Source organism: Strix aluco, chromosome 1 (genome assembly GCF_031877795.1).
Source record: "Strix aluco isolate bStrAlu1 chromosome 1, bStrAlu1.hap1, whole genome shotgun sequence".
NCBI lineage: Eukaryota > Metazoa > Chordata > Aves > Strigiformes > Strigidae > Strix > Strix aluco.
Window position 1 is genome coordinate 56,426,262 of NC_133931.1, and position 24,288 is coordinate 56,450,549.

General features: G+C 43.3%; 1 protein-coding gene across 2 annotated transcripts; it reads left to right on the plus strand.

Moving 5' to 3' along the window:
- Positions 1–22,836, plus strand: NDUFV2 (NADH:ubiquinone oxidoreductase core subunit V2). 2 transcript variants are annotated; one of them, XM_074821880.1, is made up of 8 exons: positions 1–160; positions 2,201–2,266; positions 15,859–15,921; positions 16,008–16,124; positions 17,757–17,925; positions 20,296–20,405; positions 21,275–21,351; positions 22,291–22,836. In XM_074821880.1, exons 1-8 carry the CDS (start codon positions 119–121, stop codon positions 22,382–22,384), a joined length of 738 nt encoding a protein of 245 aa, XP_074677981.1. In that variant the 5' UTR covers positions 1–118; the 3' UTR covers positions 22,385–22,836. The 2 variants fall into 2 exon arrangements, with proteins under 2 accessions (XP_074677981.1, XP_074677972.1); XM_074821871.1 differs by having other exon boundaries at positions 3–247.
- The last annotated feature ends 1,452 nt before the right edge of the window (positions 22,837–24,288 follow it).

Sequence of the window (24,288 nt, forward strand, 5' to 3'; positions counted from 1 at the left end):
GGCGCATGCGCGGGGCCGGGTCTCCTTGGCGCTGCGCGGAGGGCGAGCGCAGGCCTCGGGCAGAGGGAGAGTGTAGAGGGGGCGGGGGGCGCCGGGCGCCGTTTCTGCCGCCGGCGCCATGTTCCTGTGCGCTCCCCTGCGGGCCGTGGCCGCACGCTCGGTAAGGGGGAGGTTGCGGCGACGGCCGCACGTCTGTCCCCGCCGGCCGGAGGAGGCCGCGGGAGAGGAGGGAGGCCGCGGCGGAGAGGTGGGTGGGTGGTCGACGCTGCCCTCGCAGTGGGCGGCCGGGCGGGGCCCGCGGCGGGGCACGGCCTTGGGGAAGAAAGGCCCGGTGCAGCCCGTGGAAGGGCGTCGCTCCCGGGTGTCTCCCTCGCGGCCCCGGGGCCTGCCGGAATTACCTGACCGGCTCTAGAGTTGTACTGCCTGCATCAGGTGAAAAACGCTCCAGCAGTAACTGCTTGGTGCTTATTGGAGGTTATTGGGAAATTTCCCGCGCGGAAATAATATTTCTGCTTTGCCCGTGTATGTAAGATTAACCATGAGAAGGAAGCCACTCTGTTTTTCAGTCCTGAGTCAACTCTTCACACCAATTGAAACCGTTTAGGCTACTGCAGAAAAAGGGGTCTCGTCTTCTTGAAGTCTGAAATCTACAGGTTTTGGTTCTTGGAAACAGTACAGTATCTTTGGATAGAATAAAGTGTTTTCATCTGAAGTGCTCCTTTTGGCAGGAGACTGCCTCTTACAGTTAGAAACCTGAAGCTTACAATGTGGTGGTTGCATCTGAGCCAAAACTACATATGTTCTATATTTACTTAGTATTTAGTAGGATTTATACCAGCACATCAAATCCTCGTTTATATGTTCCTTTCAGCGTTGTCTGCAGAATTGCAGTTGTAGTTGCATGCTCTACTTAGTTTTTAGTCTTTTCTCTGAGTTTGACATGTCTGGTTCATGGAAGGCACTCAAAATTGTCATGCCAGTGCAGTTCATTTGATGTGCTTCATGTCAGTTTAGGTAACAGGCTGAGAGTCTCCTGGAAAGGGGTCACAGGAATGATCTGCAGTCCCCAGAGTTATCCATGTATCCCAGAGTTCATTTGGCCTCTGACACAGAATGGCAGGAGATGAATTGGTTTCCTGGCTGCTGCTTTCAGATGAGCCAGAAGTGGAGAGCAAAGAGGAAATGGATGCATACAACATAATACACATAACTGGGTAGTAAATCCAGTGTTTCCTGGAAGGACTGATCATATGACAGGAAAAGACTGCAGCTGTTGTGTGAAACTACACTGCAGGTGAAACTATGTGATCTGCTGGTGATAAGATTGAGCTGATCAGGTTGCTATTATAGAAGTGCAAGGACTGTAGTTCCCTGGTACTTAGGCTTGAATTTCAGATCTGACCATCTGACTGTATTTTTGCTAGTTGATGCTGATCCACTGAAAGCCCCACAGATTTTATACAGTAACAGAAATTAAGTAGTTAAGGAGGGGGTTTTTTTAATATGCTATACTTCTACTTTAAGAAATATCAAAATTGATCTAGAATTCAATATAAAAATTAATAATTTTATTATAGAATTATTACATATGACAAGATAACATTATCAAATCATCTTAGTAATACTCGCCAGAATCTAGAAATCTTGATCTGTTTTGGCATGATGGATCCAGACAGAGAGTACAGAGAATAGCTGAACAGAACTTGCATATGGGTGTTCTGTTGATATTTCAGGTTTGTGTTTACATTTGTCCTCTTTTGCCTGATCTCACCGTTCAGTTAGATAAAAGCTGAAGAAGTGGTATAAACGCTTACTAGAGAAGAACCTCAATAGTAACGTTAGTTTCTGAAAACTTTAAAGCACTGACAATATAAAGTAACAAATTGGAAAATTCTTCATGAAATGTTTGATGAGAATTTCTGTTCAAGGCACTTAAATGAAGCTGTAGCAGAGTATTATTTGTTTGAAGTTAAATCCTTTAACTTCTACATTGTCTGAAATGGTCAAGGTAAGTTAAGTGATTTGCTGTCATAATAGTACAGGAGAGCCCTTAATAGTTTCTTCTTGACTTAAATTATTAGTGACGACAGTAGAATTAATGGTTTACAATTAGAACAAAAATCAAACTGGTTCTGAAAGCAGCAACTAGCAGTATGTAAATTATTAACTATTAATACTATCTACTTTATTTTGTTTGTAGATAAGACAAATCCGATGCTTACATAGAACAGCAGTGTGCAATGCCAGTGGAGGAGCCTTATTTGTGGTAAGTAATTTTCTGCCTGCATCGGCGTATGCTTTTTTAATCTGCCTAAAAGCTTTTGATGAACAGAACTCTCCTGTAGAAGCTTGCTGGTACTTACAAAGAAGCATTTTTTCAGTAGAACTTTTTATTAGAGTTGTGATGGAGTAGCAAAAGGTTTTTAGTTTTTGGCCTTGTGTTTCTTATACAGTGAAAACTCTTAGTAATGGTGATATTAGTAGCATTTGTGTGTGATTGCAGATGAGACTTTGCTTAAGCCTTTTTTTCATTATAAACCAGTTCTTGTTTTCCTTTTTTATTGGAATTATTTGAGTTTCTAATTGTAGCTCATGAAAATTAGTGGAGGGGCAGTTTCTTGATTTCTAAAATTTCCTGCAGAATTACACTTAGGTCCAGGTCTAGGCCTGTTAACTAGGAGTTCAAAAGTGCAGTTCTTGTTCATATTATATGTGATACAGCACGTTGCGTAATGATTCATAATTGAGGGAATTAGAATCATTGGGTTGGAAGGGACCTTAAAGATCATCTAGTTCCAACCCCCCTGCCATGGGCAGGGACACCTTCCACTAGACCAGGCTGCTTGAAGCCCCATCCAACCTGGCCTTGAACACTGCCAGGGAGGGGGCATCCACAGCTTCTCTGGGCAACCTGTTCCAGTGTCTCACCACCCTCACAGGAAAGAATTTCTTCCTTAAGTCTAATCTAAATCTACCCTCTTCCAGTTTAAAGCCATTAACCCTCATCCTATCACTACACCCCCTGATAAAGACTCCCTCCCCATCTTTCCTGTCGACCCACTTTAAGTACTGGAAGGCCACTATAAGATCTCCCTGGAGCCTTCTCTTCTCCAGGCTGAACAACCCCAACTCCCTCAGCCTGTCCCCATAGGGGAGGTGCTCCAGCCCCCAGGTCATCTTCATGGCCTCCTCTGGACCCGCTCGAGCAGGTCCGTGTCCTTCTTACATTGGGGGTCCCAGAGCTGGACACAGGACTCCAGGTGGGGTCTCACGAGAGCAGAGTAGAGGGGGAGAATCTCCTCCCTCGACCTGCTGGTCATACTGCTTCTGATGCAGCCCAGGACACGGTTGGCTTTCTGGGCTGTGAGTGCACACTGCTGGCTCATAGTCAGTTTTCCATCCACCAATACCCCCCAAGTCCTTCTCTGCAGAGCTTCTCTCAATCCACTCCTCACCCAGCCTGTATTTGTGCTTGGGATTGCCCTGACCCATCGTGTGCAGGACCTTGCCCTTGGCCTTGTTGAACTCCATGACGTTTGCACAGGCCCACCTCTCCAGCCTGTCCAGGTCCCTCTCGATGCCATCCCTTCCCTCCAGCATGTCAACCACACCACACAGCTTGGTGTCATCTGCAAACTTGCTGAGGCTGCACTCAATCCCACTGTCCATGTCGTCAGCAAAGATGTTAAACAGTGCTGGTCCCAACATTGACCCCTGAGGAATGTCACTTGTCACTGCTCTCCACTTGGACATCAAGTCATTGACCGCAACTCTTTGAGTGCGACCATCCAGCCCATTTGTTATCTAACAAGTGGTCTATCTGTCAAATCCCTGTGTCTCTCCAATTTAGAGACAAGGATGTCGTGCAGGAAAGTGTCAAATGCTTTGCACAAGTCCAGGTAGATGACAAGGGTTGCTCTTCCCTTCTCCACCAACGCTGTAATCCTGTCGTAGAAGGCCACCAAATTTGTCAGGCATGATTTGCTGTCAGTGAAGCCATGTTGGCTGTCACCAATCACCTCCTTATTTTCCAGGAGGATTCACTCTATGATCTCTCTGGGCACAGAGGTGAGACTGACTGGCCTGTAGTTCCCCAGGTCTTCCTTCTTTTGCTTTTTAAAAATGGTGGTTTTGTTTCCCCTTTTCCAGTCAGCAGGAACTTCACCAGACTGCCATGACTTCTCAAATATGATGGGTAGTAGCTTAGCCACTTCATCCGCCAGTTCCTTCAGGGCCCATGGATGCATCTCATCAAGTCCCATGGGCTTTTGCACCTTCAGGTTGCTTAGATGGTCTCAAACCTGATCATCTCCTACAGCAGGTGGTTCTTCATTCTCCCAGTCCCTGCCTTTGCCTTCCATGACTTGGGCAATATGGCTGGAGTTCTTGCCATCAAAGATGGAGGCAAAAATATTGTTGGGTATCCCAGCCTTCTCTGTGTCCTGGGTAACCAGGTCTCCTGTTTCTTTCTGGAGAGGGCCCGCATTTTCCCTTGTCTTCCTTTTATCACCAACACACCTATAGAAGCTTTTCTTGTTGCCCTTGATGTCCCTGGCCAGATTTAATTCTAGCAGGCCTTTGGCCTTCCTAACCTGATCCCTGGCTGCTTTACAGTTTCTCTGTATCCCTCCCAGGCTACCTGTCCTTGCTTTCACCCTCTGTAGGCTTCCTTTTTGTGTTTGAGCTTGTCCAGGAGCTCCTTGTTCATCCATGCAGGCCTCCTGGTGGTCTTACCTGACTTCCTCTTTGTCAGGATGCATCGCTCCTGAGCTTGGAGGGGGTGATCCTTGAATATTAACCAGCTTTCTTGGGCCCCTCTTCCCTCCAGGGCTTTAGCCCATGCTACTCTGCCAAGCAGATCCCTGAGGAGGCCAAAGTCTGCTCTCCTGAAGTCCAGGGTAGGGAATTTGCTGTGCGCCCTCCTCGCTGCCCTCAGGATCTTGAACTCCATCATTTCATGGTCACTGCAGCCAAGGCTGCCATTGAGCTTCACACTCCCCACCAGCTCCTCCTTGTTGGTGAGAAAAGGGTCCAGCATAGCAGCTCTCTTTGTTGGCTCCTCTGTCACTTGGAGAATGAAGTTACCATCAATGCGTTCCAGGAACCTCCTGGGTTCCTTATGTCCTGCTGTGTTGTCCCTCCAAAAGATATTGGGGTGGTTGAAGTTCCCCAAGAGGACCAGGGCTTGCCAACATGAAGCTGCTCCTGTCTGTAAATGGCCTGGTCCGCTCGGTCTTCCTGGTTGGGTAGCCTGTAGCAGACCTTCACTATAACATCTCTTGTCCCTGCCTTCCTTTTAATTAGACCGTATCATAATATGTATAAATAGTAATAGTGATTGCAAAAAAGAAAAAGCCCTCAAATTTAAACGTGTGTCCTGGTTTAGCCAGGATAGGGTTAAGTTTCCCCAGCAGTGGGGGGGGAGCTCTAGCCGGGTTATTCAGATACCATGCGGACATCACATCCTGGCGCTGAAGCGAGATGGACGGTTAACACATGTGTTATGCCATCGCTCGGTTCTCACTGCTGTATTGGTAGATATTTTGCTCTGTTCATTGTTATCACTGTTATTGTTATTGTTGTTGTTTGTTGTGTTGCTGTCGCACTGTTGTATTAAACCTCTCCTTATCTCAGCTCTGGGGCTTTGTGTGTGTTTCACTCCCTTTGTGGGGGAGGGGCAGCGGCCGTGTGGTCTCAGACCCCGGCAGGGACTAAACCACCACAACTTTGGCACCCAACGTGGGGCCACGAGAAGGCTGAGATAAGGACAAGAGGAGAAGGTGTGTTAGAGCAATCTGTTAGGTGTAATTTTTCTGCTTTTATTTGTATTTGTTTGATAAGAAATGTTTGCAATGCTGACGAATTTGCTTGCGTGGTGGGGCTGGATTAATCCTTATATCCACTGTGCATTCCCAGTGCTGATGTTTGTTTTCAGTGGAAAATGTGTCAAGGGTCTTGTTTTGCTGTACTGGCTGCAGACTGCTTATAATTTGCTTGTATCACTGCTTGTGGGGGTGAACCGGTACCTGTTTGCTGCCTGGGCTTTTGTTAGGGGTCTCACCCCCTCTATGGGTGAGCCAGGGGAAGAGATTCTCTCGGTTTTTGAGAGTTTCAGCTATCCCTGGAGCACCCAGACCAGTGTGCTTGCGGCACTGTGCTTTCTAAATGTTTGCCAGATCTTGTTTTGGGCCATGCGGTACTTCTCCAACAATAGCACCACCCGGAAACCTGCCCTGAGGGCAGATAGTTATAAATGGCTAGGTATGTGGGAGAAGATGGGCAAGTACCTGAGTCAGTGGTCACCCCCACCGTTCAGGGATTTCACTCCCGAACAAGTGCAGAGTCCTGATAAACTGGTGGAGTGTTTGGAAAAGGTGTGCTGCCAATCTGACAAACCCCAGGAGATGCAACTCGCTGCAATGTGCTGGGTGCTTGCCCATGCTTACCGCATCGCCCTTAACACTGATCACTGCCCTCAAGGGGGAGAAGGGGCTGCAGGGTCTGAAAGTGAACTTACTGGTGCAGCAACTGGGCGAGGGGGACAGGCAGTGCCAGTACCAGTCGCCTCCACCGGCACAGCAGCTGAGCCTCGGGGACAAGCAGTACCAATATCAGTCACCTTGATACGGAAAACCAAATATACCAAAAAATCCCCTCGCAGTGCACAGGGTGATAATGAACCAGGCCCATCACGAGAGCAGGAGGAAGAGCTGGAGGTAACCATCCGATCTCTATCCCTCAGTGAGTTGTGAGATATGCGGAAGGATTTTAGCCGCGTTCCAGGTGAGCAAATTTGCACCTGGCTGCTCCAATGCTGGGATAGTGGAGCTGCTGGTTTGGAATTGGAGGGGAGAGAGGCCAAGCAGCTGGGACCTTTAGCCAAGCAGGCTGGTATTGACAAGGCAATAGGGAAACAGGCTCAAACCCTCAGCCTTTGGAGGTGACTCCTGCTTGGTGTGAGGGAGAGGTACCCCTACAAGGATGATGCTCTATGTCGGTTAGGCAAGTGGACTGACATGGAGAAAGGCATTCAAAACCTCAGGGAAATGGCTGTGTTTGACATGATCTATGGTGATCTGAATGATGAGCAGTCACCAATGGATCCAGATCAGGCCCCTTGCACACAGTTGATGTGGCGGAAGTTCCTGCAAAGTGGACCAGAGGGACATTCCAAAGCATTAGCAGTAGCGTCCTGGTGGCGAGACACCCAGACTCAGACAGTGGACGAAGTGATTATCCAGCTCCGGCAATATGAGGGAAGTCTCCCTTCCTCCCAACATGCTTTGGTTTCAGCTGTAGAGGAACTGTCTCAGAGGCTCCAGAAGATGGAAGAGGACGTGTCCTACATTTCACCTGCACTGGCCAATGTCTCAGCTATTAGAAGCAGGCGCTTACCCACCCAAGAGAAGGGCAGTGGAAGACACACACCACGGGGCACCCTGTGGTTCTTCCTCCACGACCATGGGGAAAACATGAGAAGGTGGCATGGACAGCCCACTTCCGCCCTAGCTGCACGAGTACAGCAACTGAAAGGGAAGACCACCATGAAAGGGGAGTCTTCCAAAAGAGATGCAGCTCCAGTGTCCAGTCGGAAATCCCCCAGACAGAATGGAATGGCCAACACTATGCTTGACCCTCTTGAGGGGACCAGGAAGTCATTCTTGCAGGAGTCACTCTTAGATTAAGTGAGTGATGGTGAGCAGGATTAGAGGGGCCCTGCCTCCAGCCAGGTGGAGGAAAGGGATAATCGGATTTACTGGAAGGTGTGGATCCGATGGCCTGGCACATCAGAACCACAAGAATATAAGGCCTTGGTAGACACTGGCGCACAGTGCACTCTGATGCCATCAAGCCACAGTGGGGTCGAATCCATCTGCATCTCTGGAGTGACAGGGGGGTCCCAACAGCTGACCCTATTAGAAGCTGAAGTAAGCTTAACTGGGAAGGACTGGCATAAGCACCCCATTGTGACTGGCCCAGATGCCCCGTGCATCCTAGGTATAGATTACCTTAGGAGAGGGTACTTTAAAGACCCAAAAGGGTACCGGTGGGCCTTTGGTATAGCTGCCCTGGAGGAGGTTGAGCAATTGTCCACCTCACCCAGCCTCTCAGAGGACCCCTCGGTGGTGGGGTTGTTTAAGGTTGAAGAGCAGCAAGTGCCAATTGCCACCAAGACGGTGCACCGGCGGCAGTACCACACTAACCGAGATTCCCTGGTCCCCATCCATCAGCTGATCCGTCGACTAGAAAGCCAGAAGGTGATCAGCAAGACTCACTCACCTTTCAACAGCCCTATATGGCCAGTGAGAAAACCTAATGGCGAATGGAGACTAACCGTGGACTACCGTGGCCTGAATGAAGTTATGCCAGCGATGAGTGCTGCAGTGCCGGACATGCTAGAGCTCCAGTATGAGCTGGAGTCGAAGGCAGCCAAGTGGTACGCCACGATTGACATCACTAACGCGTTTTTCTCCATTCCAGTAGCACCAGAGTGCAGGCCACAGTTTGCGTTCACTTGGAGGGGTATCCAGTACACCTGGAATCGATTGCCCCAGGGGTGGAAACACAGTTCTACCATTTGCCACAGACTGGTCCATACTGCACTGGAGAAAGGTGGGGCTCCAGAACACCTGCAGTTCATTGATGATATCATTGTATGGGGGGACACAGCTGAGGAAGTCTTTGGAAAAGGAAAGAAGATAATTGAAATCCTCCTGAAGGCTGGTTTTGCCATCAAGTGACAGAAAGTTAAGGGGCCTGGAAGGGAGATTCAGTTCCTAGGAATAAAATGGCAAGATGGGCGTTGCCACATCCCAATGGAGGCGATAAACAACATAACAGCCATGGCCCCACCAACCACTAAAAAGGAGACTCAGTCCTTCCTGGGCGCTGTGGGGTTCTGGAGGATGCACATCCCAAACTACAGCCTGATTGTGAGCCCTCTCTACCACGTAACCCGCAAGAAGAACGATTTTAAATGGGGCCCAGAGCAACAACAAGCCTTTGAACAAATTAAGCAGGAGATTACCCAGGCAGTGGCTCTCGGGCCAGTCCAGACAGGGCAGGAGATTAAGAATGTGCTCTACACCGCAGCCGGGGAGAATGGCCCTTCCTGGAGCCTTTGGCAGAGCGCACATGGGGAATCCCGAGGCCGACCTCTAGGCTTTTGGAGCCGGGGATACAAAGGCTCTGAAGCTAACTATACCCTGACTGAGAAGGAGATACTGGCAGCGTATGAAGGAATTCGAGCTGCCTCAGAAGTGGTCGGCACTGAGACACAGCTCCTCCTGGCACCCCGACTGCCGGTGCTGGGATGGATGTTCAAAGGAGAGGCTCCCTCCACACATCATGCAACAGATGCCACGTGGAGTAAATGGGTTGTGTTGATAACACAACGGGCTCGAATAGGGAACCTCAACCCCCCAGGATTAGTGGAAATGATCATGAACTGGCCAGAGAGCAAAGATGCTGGGATGTCACCAGAACAAGAGGTGAAATGTGCTAAGGAGGCCCCACCATATAACGAGCTGCCAGAGGAGGAGAAACAATATGCCCTGTTCACTGATGGGTCTTGTCGTATTGTGGGAAAACATCGACGATGGAAGGCTGCAGTGTGGCATCCCACACGAGAAACCACTGAAGCTGTTGAGGGACAAGGTGAATCGAGCCAGTTCGCAGAGGTGAAAGCCACCCAATTGGCTTTGGAGATTGCTGAGCGAGAAAAGTGGCCGAGGCTCTATATCTACACTGACTCATGGGTGATGGCAAGTGCCCTGTGGATGTGGTTGCAGCAATGGAAACAGAACAACTGGCAATGCAAGGGCAAACCCATCTGGGCCGCTGAAGTATGGCAGGACATTGCAGCCCGGGTGGAGAACCTCGTTGTGAAGGTGCGCCATGTGGACGCCCATATACCCAAGAGTCGGGCCACTGATGAACATCAACACAACCAGCAGGCGGACCAGGCTGCTAAGATCGAAGTGGCTCAGGTGGACTTGGACTGGCAGCGTAAAGGTGAACTGTTCATAGCCCAGTGGGCCCATGAGACCTCAGGCCACCAAGGCAGAGATGCAACATACAGGTGGGCTCGAGATCGAGGGGTGGACCTCACCATTGACACCATCGCAGAGATCATCCACGGATGTGAGACGTGTGCTGCAATCAAACAAGCCAAACGGGTGAAGCCCCAGCGGAATGGAGATCGATGGATGAAATATAAATATGGAGAGGCCAGGCAGATCGACTACATCACACTGCCACAGACCCGCCGAGGCAAGCGCCACGTGCTCACAATGGTGGAAACAACCACTGGATGGCTCGAAACTTATCCAGTGTCCCACGCCACCACCCGGAATACCATTCTGGATCTTGAAGACCGAGTCCTGTGGCGACACGGCACCCCAGAGAGGATTGAGTCAGACAATGGAACTCATTTCCGAAATAACCTCATAGATGCCTGGGCAGAAGAACACGGCATCGAGTGGGTCTACCACATCCCCTACCACGCACCAGCTTCTGGGAAGATTGAGCGCTACAATGGACTGTTAAAAACTACATGGAGAGCAATGGGGGGTGGAACCTTCAAACATTGGGACACACATCTGACAAAGGCCACTTGGTTAGTGAACACAAGAGGATCTGCCAGTCAATCTGGCCCGGCTCAGTCAAAACTTCCACGTGTTGTAGACGGGGATAAAGTCCCTGTGGTGCGCATGAGGGATCTGCTGGGAAAAATGGTCTGGGTTAGTCCTGCACTGGGCAAAGGCAAACCCATCCACGGGATTGTTTTTGCTCAAGGACCTGGGTGCACCTGGTGGGTGATGCAGAAGGATGGACAGGTCCGATGCGTACCACAAGGGTACTTGATTGTGGGTGAAAACACACCGTGAATTATACTGTGCTTTTGTTAATTTTTCTTTGTTAATGCTAATTGCTAAATGGCAGCTGGATGTGATGCACGTGGTATAGAATAAAGGGGTGGATTATGTCCTGGTTTAACCAGGATAGGGTTAAGTTTCCCCAGCAGTGGGGGGGGAGCTCTAGCCGGGTTATTCAGTCAGATACCATGTGGACGTCGCATCCTGGTGCCGAAGCGAGACAGTCGGTTAACACATGTGTTATGCCATCGCCCAGTTCTCACTGCTGTATTGGTAGATATTTTGCTCTGTTCATTGTTTTCACTGTTATTGTTATTGTTGTTGTTTGTTGTGTTGCTGTCGCACTGTTGTATTAAACCTCTCCTTATCTCAGCTCTGGGGCTTTGTGTGTGTTTCACTCCCTTTGTGGGGGAGGGGCAGCGGCCGTGTGGTCTCAGACCCTGGCAGGGACTAAACCACCACAATGTGTAAAGCAGATGTGTTGTCTACCTCTGAAGAGAACCTGAAGCATCTCTGAGAGGTGTATTCTGTCCCATTCTGTTCCACTCAGAGCTTTATCTAGTTTGCAGTTTAACAGCTGAATAATTTGGCATTTTTTCAACATTTGGTAGAAATCAGCACTTTACTAGAGAATTGACCACTTTGTTGAAAGCAGGTGCTCAGCATTTTTAGACAGATTTTTGTTGCTGTTGTTGCCTTTCTGCAGCTGTCTCTACAGCTTTTCTCATAAGATGAAGTTAATGGGATTACAGTACATGCTTCGTATACTTTCCCAGAAACTTGAGCGGGCATTGATGGTTTATGGAGTGAGCGCTGATATTCAAGGAATAGCAGAATCGGTGTAGGCTGACAACTTAAGAAACTTCACATGTAGTTTGAGGTTGGTGAAGACAGGCAAAAGGTATCTTTGGCACCCTGATGGATGTTGGTGCCTGGCCTATGAAGCTAGATAGCTTTGTAAATTCTCCAGACATTTTTCAAGATTTATGTAACTGTTTAAATTATTTGCTGGAGGGAGGAGCCTAAAAATAGAGGAAAGGGACTATGGGAAGAAGACAGTTGGATGTCATTGTGTGTGTAATTGTTTGTCCTAACTAGCAAATTTCAGATTTTACTTAACACAGCCAGTTTCAAGGGAAAACTCATCCTTCTGATTTGAGCTGAAGGCATTATTTTAATGAACACTAGGTGTTTGTATGTAGTCAGAAAATGGGACTCTTTTCCCCCCAGATTTCTCGAGAGGAAAAAAACTCAACATTAAAAAAAGTCTTAGTTTTGTGGAATGTTACAAGCAGAGGAAGTGTCAAAGGTTGTTAAAAACTGCTTGTGGAGGACTAGTGGGCTTACCTAGGAGTAACTCTAACCTGTTGTGGTGGTCCTCTTTGTATATCAGTTTACATGTGAGTGTCTTGGTTTCGTTTTGCAAAGCAAGTTGGTGCTCCTTGTTGCACTTCCTGTATATGAAATCTATACGTGAGGAGGGGAAATGCATACAGACAGCATACTTGCTTTGAACAGCAGGGGATGGGCTAGGGGACCTGGTTGTCATAAAATCTAGTAGTAAAAGGCAGTGCTGATTTGCATACCTATGCATCCCTTTGTAAACTTTTTTTCATGCAAGTTTTTTTCCTTACATGTAAGAGAACTTCTACTGAAACTCCTTTTTATTCTGCAACAGCCAAGAAGAGACTTTCTGTCAACCATTAAATTCAGTCTGGTGCCATCACAGGCAGCTTAGATTACATTTCAGAAGGAGCGCATCAGGTTTAAAATGAGGTAGATTGCCTGTAGTAACGTAAGAGAGCTGCTCCAAATCTATAACTTCTGATGGCTAGGGAAGGCCTGATTTCAAATGTACTTTTATTTACAAGTTTCCTTTCTTTCTGTAAACATGCCCTCTCTCTTTGACTTCTACCTGTCTTTAACCTCCCTAACAGCCAAAACTTAACTCTTCTACTTTGTGGTTTTCAACACATGGACTGTGTTTCCTTAACACATCGACTACCTTGATCCGGGCTTTGTTATAGGACTGCACAGGGGTTCAGTACAGAAGGTTAGAGAATTGCTGTATTATAGTTTTAGTTACTTGTGAAGATGGTCAGTGAAATACTTGGGTCTGACAGCACTTCCGCCATTCTTAATTTGAGAGGTTTATATCTTGAGTTCTGCTGGAACAGTGTATGTAAGGTACCTTCCCTTTGAAGGAGAAGTAATACATTTCTTTTCATTGCTGATACTGCACATTTTTTTCATTTTGGTTTCACAGTCTTTTGGACTGGTGTTTACCACAGGGCATAGGTCAAGTTTCAGGCCAACTTTCTTCCAGTATACCTGAAAGCTAAATTATTCTAGTTATTCTGTTGTAATTCTTCAGTGCTCTTTAATAACTCTCTGTGTCAGGAAAGATAGATGATTAGATCACTGAAAAAGAATAATAAAATGGCGCAGGTTGGTGTAGCAAAAAGAATGAGATGAGCATTCAGCAGCCTTGATACCTTCCATGGGAGAGTACTGTCATCTGTGGGGACAGTGTGGCTTGGGTAGGCCTTCGCAGTGCAGTGGGTCACACTTTAAATAGGTTAGGCTGAATGCTGCAATACAAACATGGTACAGTTAAGCTATGCATGGAACAAAAACATATTGTGTGAGACTTCAGGAAATTAGGAAGCATGAGAATTAGAAAAAAATGTGTGGATAGAGTTTAACCTTGCTTTTCAACAAATTGCTGTAGCTGGTACAGACATAATTGTTTGTACTTAGTTTGTGTATGGAGGAAGCCTTAATATATCCATTTCTTCTTATGAGCATCTTTCATGAGGAACGGCTGAGAGAGCTGGGACTGTTAGAGAAGAGAAGGCTGGGGGAGGGAGGATCTTCTCAATGTATGTAAAGACCTGAAGGGAGGGTGCAAAGAGGACAGAGCCAGGCTCTTTAAAGTGGTGCACAGTGACAGGACCAGAGGGAATTGGCCTCAGAGATGATCAGGAAACACTTTTTTACTGTGAGGGTGACCAGGCACTGGCATAGATTGTCCAGAGAGTTTGTGAACTCTCCCACCTTGGAAATATTCAGAAGAAGCCATCTGGACATGGTCTTGGGCAAGCAGCTCTAGGTGGCTCTGCCTGAGCATTGGGGTTCAGCCCAGATGACCTCCAGAGGTCCCTTCCAACCTCAACCACTTTGTGATTTAACATGGTATGCCTTCCAGTACTGTGTCCTTAATTCATATCTTGCTTTCCAGAATCTGTATCCTAAAAAAAGGCAGAAATGCACCCATACCATTTAGGAGCAAATCAGCTCATGCAAGTCTCGGATAAATGGTAATTGGTAACATGGTAACCATGTTTCCAATCAGTTTTTCCTCTTTTTGATAACTTCCATTAAAATTGGTAGAAAACCCTCACCAATGCTATGTATGAGGAGTCAAATCCTTTATCTGGAAGGGTCAATCTAAAATAGTGGCAATTGTGTTCCTAGAAGCACTTTTATGTTCTCTTATAGACCACACAATAAGTAAGAAATTCATACTTAATAAAATATTACTGTGTTCAAAGGAAATTGGTTATCTTTCTGTAATTCCTGTTACTAGGGGAAAGTCATCCTTGGTGGAGAAGTATATATTGACTGTAGTTTTATATTTGACTTGGAACTGTGGTAGGCGTACATCCAAATTGATGGTGGTAGTAGTACCGTCTGCTCTGGGATATAGTCAGGATAAGCAAAGGGAATCTCTCACTAGACCAACAGATGTCATTGAAGTAAAGTATTTGGCCTTCTGCTATTTCCATATTAATTTCTAAATCCAGGAATAATAATAATGGACTGTACATACTAAGTTCTGCACTGATGACAATCAGTATGTAAGTATCTTCCAATGTTAAGATTTTTCATTAAATCCTTCACTGCTTATTAAGAACACAGCATGGAAATAGCAAAATCACCCTGGGTTACTTGAGAAAATGATCAAAGTAAAAGTCAGTGGAGTGGGTTTCTTTCTCCTAAATATATTTTTTAAGTTTTTATTATTATTATTAGCTGGTTGTGAATTACTTTTAGCATCAAGCCTCAACTATAGGTTGCATTTTTTCCCAAACTTTCCATTTAATTTGAAAACTGTATAAAGTTTGGAATGAAATTTAGCTATGACTGTTTCAAGGATACCATAATGAGCTGCTTAGAGACAGCTGAAAATTTTGTGCAGGAAGTTTTTCTGGTGGATAAGGATTTTCATCAGAACGAAGACTTTATTGTAGGAAAATGTCACCTTCTTAAAGACTTCCAAATTTGTATTTTCTGAAAATAGAAGAACTAATTTCAATTTGATGCTTCCTTAGAAGGCCACCTTAAAAATAATATGATAGAATACCTTACTTTGGAAATATTCAAAATTCTGCTTCCATTCTTATTCAGAATTGTATCTAAAATTAAAAAGTTGAAATCCATTACAAATCAAAAGAATATGTTAAAATGGATTAATAATGTGTGTTTGAATGTGCAAATGTTTTAGTTATGTAGCAAGCTTCTTGATGAATTTTAAAGTTTTTATAGTTAAAGTCTCATGGGAAAAGAAAAAATGGGCTGTTGTTTTAGTCCCTTGTTGTTCATTCAGGTATTAATCAGAACACTCTTAATCTACCTGTGATGAGTTTGAACATAATTGCCAAACTGTATTAACAGTGTTTAAAAATGTGTTTTGATAACAGCACCATATTACTCAAGAAATATTTTTTAATAGGAAATAACAGGATTAAGTTATTTTTATCTTATTTTTAAGAGTGATGAAATAATTATTAATATTTTTGGTAATTTTCCCAGAGATATTTAATCATTTGAGTACTATGAAATTTTTATCTGGAATTATAACTGTTTTATTCAAGCAACTCAACTGTAACTGTCTAATGAGAATACCTTTTACAACAGTAAATCTGTCTTGAATAATTTCCTTGAATAATTTACACATTTCCTTTTTCTTTTCCTGAAGCACAGAGATAGTCCTGAAAATAATCCAGATACTCCGTTTGAGTTCACACCTGAAAACCAAAAGGTATGCAGACAGAAAAGGTTAAATACACAGGTTTTGTCTTTAGATCAGTACTGATACTATTTTTTTTCCTCTTTCCCTTTAAACAGCGAATAGAAGCAATTGTAAACAGCTACCCAGGGGGACACAAGTCTGCAGCTGTCATGGCAGTACTAGATTTGGCCCAAAGACAGCATGGATGGTTGCCCATATCAGCTATGAACAAGGTATTTAGTACTTAATTATCTTTCCAGCATAATTTTACAGGTTTTTTAAAATATCTTACTTGGAATATTAGCAACTATTTATCAAAGCGTACTAACGTGGGAATTTACATGTGGCACAGAATTGCAAGAATTCCTTATGAGACTACATTTTAAAAAATAATAGGGAAAACTAATGCAGAAAACTCAGAGCTCTGTTGTTTATATACCTATTGCTAGAAACTACAGACAGAACAAAACAAAAATTACATGAGCTCTGTTTAGATAGGCTCTTTTCCCAGAACCATCCTGGAAGTAGGAACAGAAACTTGAAAGATTTTGTTCACTGCTGAATTTGGGGAAAGAAAAAAGGTAATGATGGTGGGGTTTTTCTCCTCCCAGAGTGGTGGCACTACATACACTGCCAGGATTATACTAAATCTCTAGGCCTGTAAAGACTTCTGCAGAGCAGCGTTAGGTGTAGTATGTGTCATGAGTGTTTTGTAACACCCCACAGCAAGTGCCTGGAAGACTTACCAAATTATTTATTAAAATCGTTTCAAAATAAACAAGCAACTACCCTGCTCCAGAGTGATAGGTTGCATGACAGTAATCAAATACCAAGAAATAAAAAATTCTGGTTTATATTCATATGAGTAAATCTGTTGTATTTTGTGTTACAGTCTGGCATGTGATCAGTCTTAAAGTGAAAAGTTTTAAATTCAGTCAAGATATGCTAAGTGAGGATTGTGAGCATTACAGAAATTACGGAAGGAGTTCAGTGCACATTTAGAGAAGGGCAAATTTTGTCTACTACTGCTTCTACAGTGTAGCATAAAGCCTCAAATCTCTATTAATACTGATTGGGAAAAGTATTTTTGTTTATTTACTCTAAGTTTTAGATTGATATTATGTTTAAAATGATCTTAAGATTTTTAAATGAACAGATATTTTCCGTGGTTTGTTACTTGCCTGCTCTAGAGACTGGAACATAAAACAGGTACGCTTTGAAAACAGAGCCAGTTCTCAACCCGAGCAGTTTGCCAGGGTTCCGGGTTAATGAGGTCAGGGATACTCGCACCACAACTGGCTCCGTGGAGATCGTGCTTCACTCCCTATTTACTGGCTGTGACGCCAATCTGCAGACGTAGCCGTGGCATTTCTGAGGCCAGCTCTGGTGTGTCACAGAACCTGAGACAGACCTGCTGTATCTGAGTTAGGTGAGCGTAGTACCAGCCTATAAGTATTCCCCTACCAAAAGGCTTACGTGGGTTAGTGTGGGCAGATGTCTAAAAGTTCCTTCATTCATTCAGCAGAAGTGCAGTAGGAGCTGGAGCTGACAATGAAAGCTGGAACCCAGCTGACTCCTCGCAGCTGCTTGTATATGATGCTGGATGCTGGAGGGGAATTGACTTGAGCTCCTCGCTGTGCTCATCCATGGCTTCGTGGAGTGTGTGCTCGAGCGGGGTGACTCCAATCGGAGTAACTCTGGTGCCTTTTCTTGGGATTTGAATACAGCTGTGCTTTGATACCCATCTCCTCCCTCTTACTGACTGTTACTACAGAGGACAGGTGACTTCATTGAAATGGTTTGTTAAATGCCTTTACTGATGCCCTCTGAGAATTAATACCATGTCTGTTTTCCCCTTGTTACAGGTCGCTGAAATTTTAGAAATGCCTGCCATGAGAGTGTATGAAGTAGCAACCTTTTATACAATGTATAATCGCAAACCTGTTGGGAAATACCATATTCAGGTCTGCACTACCACGCCTTGCATGCTGCGAGACTCTGATAGTATTTTAGAAGCCATTAAGAAGAAACTTGGTATGACAAAAATTTGTAATGTACTTTTTGAAAATTTTTTTTTTTACCTTGGTTTAATGATACTGAAGTAAACTTTTTTTTTTATATGGTGGGGACAGAGCAGTAGTATTTGAAATACAGAGTGAAATCATTGGAGAATAGGCACAAAACACTTCAAATTTCCGATTTGGCATTTACTCTTTATTTTTAAAGATTTCATTACAGTAGAGCAGAGAAGACTGTTACCTGGAATGCCACTTAGTGGTCTTAAAGTGGTTTTAAAGTCTATTTGCCAGGAAATGCATTATTCTAATATGACCTTTGGACTGAGAAAGTAAGCCCTATCTCATATATGAGAGGACTCTTTTTGGCACATCTTTATATGCAAAAGATTTTTAAGGTGTATGCTATGTGAAAGTTGTTTGTGAGGGTTTTTTTTACTCAAGTAAGGTGATAGAATCACAGAATGGTTTGGGTCAGAAGGGACCTTAAAGATCATCTAGTTCCAACCACCCTGCCATGGGCAGGGACACCTTCCACTAGACCAGGTTGCTTGAAGCCCCGTCCAACCTGGCCTTGAACACTTCCAGGGAGGGGGCATCCACAGCTTCTCTGGGCAACCTGTTCCAGTGTCTCACCACCCTCACAGGAAAGAATCTCTTCCTTATATCTAATCTAAATCTATCCTCTTGCAGTTTAAAACCATGACCCCTCATCCTATCACTACACTTCCTGACAAAGAGTCCCTCCCCATCTTTCCTGTCAGCCCCCTTTGAGTACTGGAAGGCCACTATAAGGTCTCCCTGGAGCCTTCTCTTCTCCAGGCTGAACAACCCCAACTCCCTCAGCCTGTCCCCATAGGGGAGGTGCTCCAGCCCCCAGGTCATCTTCATGGCCTCCTCTGGACCCGCTCGAGCAGGTCCGTGTCCTTCTTACATTGGGGGTCCCAGAGCTGGACACAGGACTCCAGGTGGGGTCTCACGAGAGCAGAGTAGAGGGGGAGAATCTCCTCCCTCGACCTGCTGGTCATGCTGCTTCTGATGCAGCCAGGGACACGGTTGGCTTTCTGGGCTGTGAGTGCACACTGCTGGCTCGTAGTCAGTTTTCCATCCACTGCTACTCCCAAGTCCTTCTCCACAGGGCTGCTCTCAATTCACTCCTCACCCAGCCTGTATTTGTGCTTGGGATTGCCCTGACCCATCGTGTGCAGGACCTTGCCCTTGGCCTTGTTGAACTTCATGAGTTTTGCACAGGCCCACCTCTCCAGCCTGTCCAGGTCCCTCTGGATGGCAAACATGATGTTAATGTAACTTAGGAATTCTCCATGCAAAAAGTCAATTGAGGGTGCTGCATCGTAGGAGATGTAAGGAGAACTCATGGGTTTCGTGTGGGGGTTGGTGGGATTTCTTCTCCCCTCCTTGTTGGGTGGTTATGGGCAGAAGAGAGGATAAGATCAGCAGCTGACAACTCTTTCTCTTCTTTGAAGTTGCAAGCCATGCTAACACTTCTGAAGAACTACTGTGATAAGAGCTGCAGAACAGCTGCTTATTATCTTGCATTTCATATATTCTGTTGTCTGGAAATGGCATATTTAGATGAAATTTATCTTAGTTTGTTACTGCAAAGATAGCTTAATTTTAACTGAAACTTTTAAGCTTGAGAAATCAAAGCATTAAGGATGATTCTGTAGCTCTTACTGAGACACAGGCCTTACTTAGACTTTTATTAGTTTTTTCCCCCCACTTCTAATAACTGTGGAGGAAAACTGCTTTTCAGCATTCTTCCTTCCATGGAGAATTTGGTTGAGATCAGACTCTGAGATGTTATTTTGGCTCAGCTGCCCTCTGGGGAAGGTTCGTATCTGTATCACTAGAACAGTAATGTGCCATGGAAGCTAAGAGTGTGTACGGAGTTGTTCAGGAAGTAAGCCTTTGTGTATAAACTTGGAAATTGGTTATGAATTTGTAGCTAACAATATTAATGCTGGGATCTTGGTTAATTTGGGAATTTCTATTAACGCATCTCATACCAGCACATGAAAACTTTTGTTTTCCCTATTTTTCCATTCTATTGTATTGATTATTAAAAATGTTCCTGAGTAGAGCTGTACTGTTCCTTATATTTGTCATTTCCTGGTTATTTTTCAGTAAATCATACCTGTAAACCTGTAAATGAGGTCTCAAAAAATCTATCTGAAAACTGACTTCACGGTTTATTAGAATCTTTTGTTTAATGGAAACGTTTTGGACTCATTGAGAGGATTTAAAACCATTGCAAATGTTTTTAAGGCCAAAATACAAGTACTGAGAAGGCACTGGGGTACTTAAGACTCACGCTTTATTAATCTTGTTCAATAACCATTGCTGAACCTAATATTCTTTGTTGGTTTAGGTATAAAAGTTGGGGAAACAACACCTGATAAGCTCTTCACGCTGATAGAAGTGGAATGTTTAGGTGCTTGTGTAAATGCACCGATGGTACAAATAAATGACAATTACTATGTAAGTATTACATTCCCTTTTAAAAAACTTCTTTGCTGGGTTACCTGTATTTTCACTTGTTCCAGATTCTGAAGTTTTGGTCAGTTACTTCAAATTCCTATTGACAGGGACAACATAAGTTGTCCTAGAACATCCTTCAGTTTCTTGGCCTCTTCCTAGAATGCTTCATCTGTCTAACAGTGTATCGGTGTTTCATTTTCTTTCAGTTATTGTCTTGATTTATACAAGTGGGGTGATGCATTTTTGCAATAGTGGTCTGCCCGTAAATCTTGGATTTTTGAATAGGTATTTGGTAAGCTTTTAAAAGCACTTTAAAGCAGTCTGTTGGAAATGATGGACTGGTCTAACACGGTTTTTTAAATTTTAGACTTCCAGATTATGGCTCACTTGGATGCATTCAGACCAAAGGAATTAATGTATTGACAGAATCCAGCTTTTTAAAAAAACCTTATTTTTAAAATACTTTATTTTGCTATCACAGTCTGATTAATTTTTTGAGAACTGTTCTCTTGAACTGTACCCACAATTTTTCTTGTCACGGCTATAGCGGGTGGGCAGAGATCCAGTGCACTAATATACCAAGGAAGCTGAAACCACCAACCCATGGTAGAGATGACCCGCCTGAATATTTAGTTTTAATGTAACTTCTGCAACTCTATGTGAAACAAAAATTTTAACATTGAAATGACAGTAGACTTTTTAATTTTCCTAATTCTTTAAACCAGTGTGTGTGTTAATGGATAGGATCAGAATTACCTATGCTAGGATCACGCTTAAGAGAGGCACTAATCTGATGAATTTTGAATGCTGCAATTAGCACAATTGCTGACACGTTTTCTGTTTTGTTAATGATTTTTTTTTTTTAACAGGAAGATTTGACACCCAAAGATATTGAAGACATAATTGATGAGCTAAAGGCTGGCAAAGTTCCCAAACCTGGCCCAAGGTATGCTGTATTTGTATAAAACTGGCCAACTATTTGAAGGCTGATCCTATTGAGAAACAAAATTCCTGTTCAGGGATTTGAGTTCACAGCCTACAGCTAAAAAGCATTAATTAATTTACTGAACAATATGGCATGCATTCAGTGCCTTTCTATATATTCATATAGAACTAGAAAGAACTGAGAATTTTCATGTTCTTGATGACTGCCTAGAGGAGCATGAAATGCGAAAACATCAATTCTGATTTGTCTTAGTACTAGGTGAATGACAGCACCTGCTGGATATTTTTTGGTCTAGATCATGTAAATCAACAAATGCCTGTTGGTTGTTTGGGTTTTTTTTATTTCTGACAAAACCCAGAAATACTGCAAGTTTGTGAAAGATCGGAAAAGTTCAGAAATAACCCTGTTATTTCCCCTTGTTCTTTGTTATTCCAACTACACATTTGTGTGAATGGAGGAATTAATTTGACTTTGGTGCATTACCTATTCCTACTATAGAAACAATAGGTATTATTGTTCTTGTATGAAAGGTATTCCTACCTATTGTTTCTATAATGATTTTTTTTCATACAAGAACAATAATCTTAAAATAGTTATCGTTTCCAGACACCTTTAACAAAAATGTGACTGATACAGTTGGATACTGCCTTTGATATTACTGGGATCAATATCACTGTTGTCTGGCCAACCTACAAATGATTAAAAAAGAAAGCTAGCGGTCCTGTCTTGCATTTCAGTTATGAAACTATTTGTCACTACTTGAATTTGGAATCCTTTTGATGGAAGAGTAGCATCACACACTTCTGAAGGATGAATAGAAAGAAAAAAAAAATTACTTCAGGCTTAAGTCAGATTCATAACTATTTTTTATCCAGTGATTAAACAGTAACTGAGGTTATAACAATATCAGCAATGAATAAAACTGCTTTCATTTTTCAGGAGTGGACGTTTTTCTTGTGAGCCAGCTGGTGGCCTTACTTCTCTGACTGAACCACCCAAAGGACCAGGTTTTGGAGTTCGAGCTGACCTCTAAGGATTTTTGTAATATAGATGAACTGTTTGAAAATAAAGTAAATTTAATCCCAATAAAACGATGCACATTTGTAATACTTTTGTAAAAAATGAAGAAGGCAGCAGCAATTAGAATATCTAACAACTTTTAACTACTGCAAAGCATAATCATAATTCTAGATCATAAAAAAAGTGGTTCTGTAAAGTGGCTCACTGAAGGAGTCCACTTATGATCCCTGAGATGTTTAAGTTGCATCTTTTATTCTGTCATTGAAAATTCTTTCAACTTTTTCTAAGCAACAAAACTGACTAAATTACAAGTCTGGCACATGCACAAGGAAACAAACTGAAAGGAGATTATCTGACAAAAACTTCACTGCATGTTACTTTCAATTTCAATTCTAAAAAAACAGGAAAGGTGATCCAAGCTGTGTTGTGTAAAAAAAAAAATAAATCTGGTAGATTCAGTAAGAAGTGGTTTTTTCTGAGTCTAATTCTTCTTACTACCATTCAGTGACCAGGAAAAATGTGAAAATTATGTTTTTTATCATGTTACAAAAAACCCACCAAATAGCAGTAGCACTCTAATAAAAGAATGAACAGCAACAAGAGACCACTTCCTGTACTAATTTATTAAACACAGCCAAGGTATGCAGTTGCAGGAAGACAGAATATACCAGAACAGTTTAATACATGGCTGTGTCTAATATATGAAACTAGTTATTTGATTCACAGAACCTTCTTTGACCTTACTGCTGTGTATCAGCTACTTTTAAGACCTAATCTGTATGAAATTGAGGTACTTCTCCTGATATAAAGTTGAAGATAATTTTTTAAAAAATTGAATGCGTATTGACACTTAATACATCTGCTTGTAAAATCTGGCAAATGCTATATATATATACACACACACACATTTCAGTGTAAATCAGGAAATGTGAACATGTCAGTCACCTGAAACCATACTGTGTCTCTTCTAAAATCTGCTGTGGAACATACATTCTTACTACAATTAATGTGATAGATGGAGCTTAACTATTATTTATATTTTATTCTATATTATATTTAGTTTGTTTTGATATTCTGATTAAGAGTACTTCCCTATTCTGAGTCAAATTTTGTATCTACAGATTCCCCTCCATAATGGTTATCTTGCATAGTCTGTTCATGCCCCACCTTTATTTCCATAGACTCTGTGAAGTTCCTTGATGTATTTATTTTTTAACAGGTAGTGTTACTGTTGGTAGTTCTGACAGCAAAAGATGTATGTATATCATTTGTATGTAAAACTTGCTATCCCTTCTGCATTACTAAATTTATAAAATGAAATCATTGAATTGGATATAAATGGAAGAGTAAATTTGATAAATAAATACAAGTCATGGGTGAAGCAGTCACCCAATAAGCATGACAAAAACTTGTGTAGAAGGGGTATATAACACTGTGCATATGAGAAAATAGTCCATGGATTGAAATCTTATCTGTGATTTAAAGTTGCTGAATGCTCTTCTGAAAGGTCACACCAGCGTTTGCAGTAGCCACACGCCTTGTCGCAGGGCGGGCATCTGGCACCACGTGGCACTTCTCTGGAGACATACCATGAGCTAGACAGCACATTACATTTTGATGCAGACAGACTCATTTTGGTAGACCAGTCTGTAACTAAGCTGTTTGCTCAACTATATCAACAGAGCTGTATTCTCATTCATACAGGATTACCTTATTCTAACCTAGTATGAAAGCAGACAACTGTTTTTAAGTTTTAAAGTATATGTTGAATATAAATGAGGATTTTGCATGCATTATGGAACTATTATGTACTACCATTATTCATGTTTTTGTATGTAACTGAAACTGAGGGGATTGCATAATTGTGTTGAAGGGAAATAGTTTTAGACCTGCCAAGTTTGAAACTTTAAAGTATAC

Bases quoted from the DNA above. Each gene is read 5' to 3' on its own strand.
- NDUFV2 (XM_074821871.1), top strand. From the start codon at position 119: ATGTTCCTGTGCGCTCCCCTGCGGGCCGTGGCCGCACGCTCGGTAAGG. The intron at 248-2,200 runs GTGGGTGGGTGG...TTTTGTTTGTAG, and splicing joins AGGGAGGCCGCGGCGGAGAG to ATAAGACAAATCCGATGCTT. The intron at 20,406-21,274 runs GTAAGTATTACA...TTTTTTTAACAG, and splicing joins AAATAAATGACAATTACTAT to GAAGATTTGACACCCAAAGA.